General features: G+C 43.9%; 1 protein-coding gene across 1 annotated transcript; it reads right to left on the bottom strand.

Annotated features, from left to right (window-relative positions):
* Positions 1–250: 250 nt before the first annotated feature.
* On the bottom strand, positions 251–2,109 carry K441DRAFT_640670 (uncharacterized protein). The gene is made up of 5 exons (XM_067646625.1): positions 1,826–2,109; positions 1,699–1,735; positions 1,582–1,649; positions 1,151–1,527; positions 251–1,031 (listed from the first exon to the last, which is right to left on the bottom strand). The coding sequence occupies exons 1-5, from the start codon at positions 1,970–1,972 to the stop codon at positions 308–310; spliced, it is 1,353 nt and encodes a 450-aa protein (XP_067501541.1). The 5' UTR covers positions 1,973–2,109; the 3' UTR covers positions 251–307.
* Positions 2,110–4,042: the final 1,933 nt, after the last annotated feature.

Below are 4,042 nucleotides of genomic sequence, written 5' to 3'. Positions count from 1 at the left end.
CAGTCGAGCGCTTGCAGCGATATTGGCCTATAATAATGGCTTTACTGCCTATACTGTTGGTGTTCCCTATAATTTTATAGTGTCCTTAATACGCCCGAGCCTATCCTCTACCGCATTCTAGTTCCTATTGTACTTTGTCTATTATTTATAAATTATAAAATTTATAAAAATATATAAATTTTGTAATAAATTATATAAATTTTATTTATACTAACAAAATCTATTTACTATGTCTTTTTAATATAAAATACGGCAGTATTTAACGTATAATGCGTAGGAGTTGATACCGTAGGGGCTGACAACATCTTTAAACACCTCTCCGTTCTAGCGCAACGCCGTGTTCACTCATGTCATCGCCACCATCAGTGCCCTTCTCGATCTTGCGCCTTGGAATTTTATTGCTTGGTTTGGGCGTAAAAGAAGGACTACGAGACGAGAGTGAGGGAGGCTTTTGGAGCCGGGGTGACAAGGGTTGTGGGATTCGAACTGAGTGGTTCCGCTCCACACTCTGCTGCACGACAGTCACAACTTTTATTTCGTTGTCTTCGGGTGTGGCATTTCTGGGGGTAGTCGATCTGTCCTTTTTGAGATCGGTGGAGCCACGTGCACTGTGCAAAATGCGGCCGGCGCCTTCCTTTTTGGATGTCTTTCCGTGTTCTTCGAAGTCATGACCCGTACCGACTCTCGTGGCCTGAAAGCCGAGCATTTCTTCTTCGCTCTCTTTGTCGGATGAATTCAACTTGGTGCCTCTAACGCCACTAAGGTGGATATTATAAAATTGCCGATTTGAGTCACCACTACGGTAGTAGCCTGCCTGCGGGTAGTATTTGGAGGCACGGAGGGTGCTGGAAAAGACGCTGGGAAATAGCTGGGACAATAATTGTCGCAGTGTTGGTAGGCTAGCACAAATGAGGCCCACGTTAATCTCGATGGAGGACCAGGTTGCTGCGGGAGAATTATCGAATGTCGGATCGGTGGAATTTGAAATAGAGACAAGAGATTTAAGGCGCAGGATAGACACAATGCAAACACTAGAAAAGCGACCATCAGTAGAGTCTTATGAGATGGTTAAAAGTGTCCAAGACAAGTGACGGGCATTTAAAATCAGCAGGCCTGGATATTCTGGTATAGGAAGTACCACTAAACTTACAATCCGCCGAGAGCAAACACAAGCATTAATGCTCTCTTTTGCTTCAAGGGCAAATTGAGACTCCGTAATACCGGCATCGGCAAAATAATGATGGCGAAATCCGTAACGATGTTTACGGCTGCGTTCGTGAACCAAACAGCATCTTGGTTCATGCAATGACCGCCTTTAATGGTTTTATCCCAGAAGTAGGCTACTGGCATGCATTCAAAAATACTGCTAAAGAACGTCCACGTACTGTAAATGGCGACGAAACCTAAGAGAGCCCAGCAGAAAACCCTGAACTGCTTAGTTGTGAAAATCCGTAGGTATTGGAGGAGAATTGAGACTTTCGTGAAGGTCAATGAGAGGTTGTAAATCCAGATACTAGCCCAGAACGGCTGGGAACTCAAATCAGCAACTTACTTCTCATGATAAAAGGCGCCACATGTTACCTTTTGCGAGTTGATCAATGTCTCTTTGGACAAAGTGTATACGTGCTGTCCCATGCCATATTTTACCTCTTTATGAAGTAAGTTTTAAGATATGTAAGAAGTGTTCGAAAGACCTACGCTCGCAAATTGTTACAGTTAATGCGATAGAGCACAACTTCGGAGAGCATCAGTATAAGTTTAATATATGAAGGAGCTGCAATGAATGGCCCCAAAGTCTAGTGCCTAGGTATGGAGGGTAACATACCATGGCGAAAGCAATGCAGAAATCCTCGCTGCCGGCATTGCGGATAAGTGCGAAGCGTGTGAATAGGCGCAGAAGAAGGATGACTCCAGAAAGTGTGGTAAATGAGACTGTGATGGCAACAACTTGATGTCCTGAATAGTGAGCCATAGAAAATAATAAGACTGAATGATTCGTTTTCGTTCCCTGACTGGCCGAACAAATACAAAGATGGACAACGAAAACGCGAAGACTGCAGGTGGGAATATAGTACAAGATTTATCTATCTGAATCATGCTGACGGGCAGGAATAGAACGAGTAATGAACGCTGTCAGAAAGGCTGAGGGTTGGCAGGGTTCTCTTGCAGGGTACAGGCAAAACTCCTTAGTACGATATGGGTTTTGGTGCCAAATATATCGTAATACCAATGGTATTGTTATATCAAGAGTCACGTGTAGGGCGAATAAGCAGTAAAACTTCAATAAAAAGTGGATCTTAAAGCCTAAAGGGTATAGATTTCCTCTTTACGGGCCGGATATACCCCCTTCTCATACAACTAGTTATACCGACATTCGTGGTAGAGCTTAACGATGTCGTCAAAAGTCAGATTATCGTTAGTTACACCAAAAAAGGCTTGATCATGGCGTGCAGATCGTAATACCAAATATGTCGTTATATACCCGGTATCGCATTAAGAAGTTTTGCCTGCACCAGTAACAGCGTATGTTAAACATACAGTACAGTTCGCACGAGCTCCGGCGTCCGCGCCCTTGGCGCGTGGCTCCATCAAGCCCCGCCACTTTGCGTACTAGAAAACTTTAAATTTAAACATTTACTACGAAGCTTAAAAATCAAAGACTTTACCTTTCTTACCTATGCACAGTGTCTGCGCTGGATGATGCACTTAGCAAAATTTTGATGCTAGCCCCGCGCGCATACAAGGGAGGGGGGACACCGAGGTGGTTATAAATTAAGAAGGGGAAAAAGCTATAGTTATAGTATAGTAAAAGGGTATTTTAAAAAGGCGGTGATATGAATCGCGATCAGGGGATGACTGTCTCGTTTGAGTGGCGATTACGTTCCCCTGCAGCGATGAACATACGTAACGTAGCTGACCGGGAAGCGAGCTCTTCGGGGAAGAAAATATTGGCTGAAATTGGCACTTGCGCTAACACTAAATCGTAGACACTCTGCGATTCTAATGCACTAAACCGTATAAATTTTTAATGAGCAGTTGTTTTGATATTGAATTAAATGTGTTATATGCCAATTTCGGCCTTTTTTCTTCCCCGAAGAGGCGAGCCACTCATGGGGCTCGAGAAGTTATTACAAAGTAGCACGTGCACGTCGCCGAGCCCAAGAGACTGCCCAACTACAGTCAAACCTCCTTAATACGATATGGGGTATATAACGATATCCTCTGCATTACTATCTCCACACTTTACTCCAGCCTTTTTTGGTGTAATATTACGATAATCTGACTTTTGATAATATCGTTAAGCACCTACTACTAATATAGTGGAGAATTTGTGTGGGAGAGGGCCCGCGAGGTGGATATCCTAAGGGGTCGTTCGGTTGTAAGTTCAGATCAGAATCAGGGCTTCAGAATGGAGTTGATCTGGAGCTCCAATCTGATTCTGAGGCGACCGTTCGGTTGAATTCCAGTTCAACTTGACTTCAGCCACAAAATTTTGATGTTCCTCTAACCGCCCAAAAAACACGCTAAAAGTCACTAAAAATTTGGCAACTTTACCGTATATAGAATCTGAACAGAGGTCTTGGCGTCAGTTCAAATCAGCTCGAAGCTCATTTGAATCTGAAGGCTTCAGATTGCACACGTCCGTGCAACCCATAGAGCCACAGACGCGTGTCAAATCGGGAAGGAACGCGTTCGTTCTGCCAGACCTTCAGTTCAGATTCAATCTGACGCTTTTGCAACCGAACGACCCCTAAGCCTTTTTAGGTATTAAGCTCCTCTTGTTCCTACTTATTCACCTAACACATGACTCTTGATATAACAATACCATTGGTATTACGATACGCTTGGCCGAACAAACAGTATCGTACTAAAGAGATTTGACTGTACCTTCTAACCCCCTGTCAAATGTCGGCCTTGCGACAACTTCAATCGAACCCTTGGAGTCTAAAATGACGTCCAAACGCCATTCTCAGCTTTCTTTCCTCTCAGCTAGATTTCAATAGCATGTGGACGGCAAGCCCACAAGGCTACCCCGCGTATG

The sequence above is a fragment of the Cenococcum geophilum genome (genome assembly GCF_001692895.1).
Source record: "Cenococcum geophilum 1.58 unplaced genomic scaffold K441scaffold_34, whole genome shotgun sequence".
Lineage (NCBI taxonomy): Eukaryota > Fungi > Ascomycota > Dothideomycetes > Gloniales > Gloniaceae > Cenococcum > Cenococcum geophilum.
Note: the sequence above shows the minus strand (reverse complement) of the source record. Positions and strands in the feature narration are given on the sequence as shown.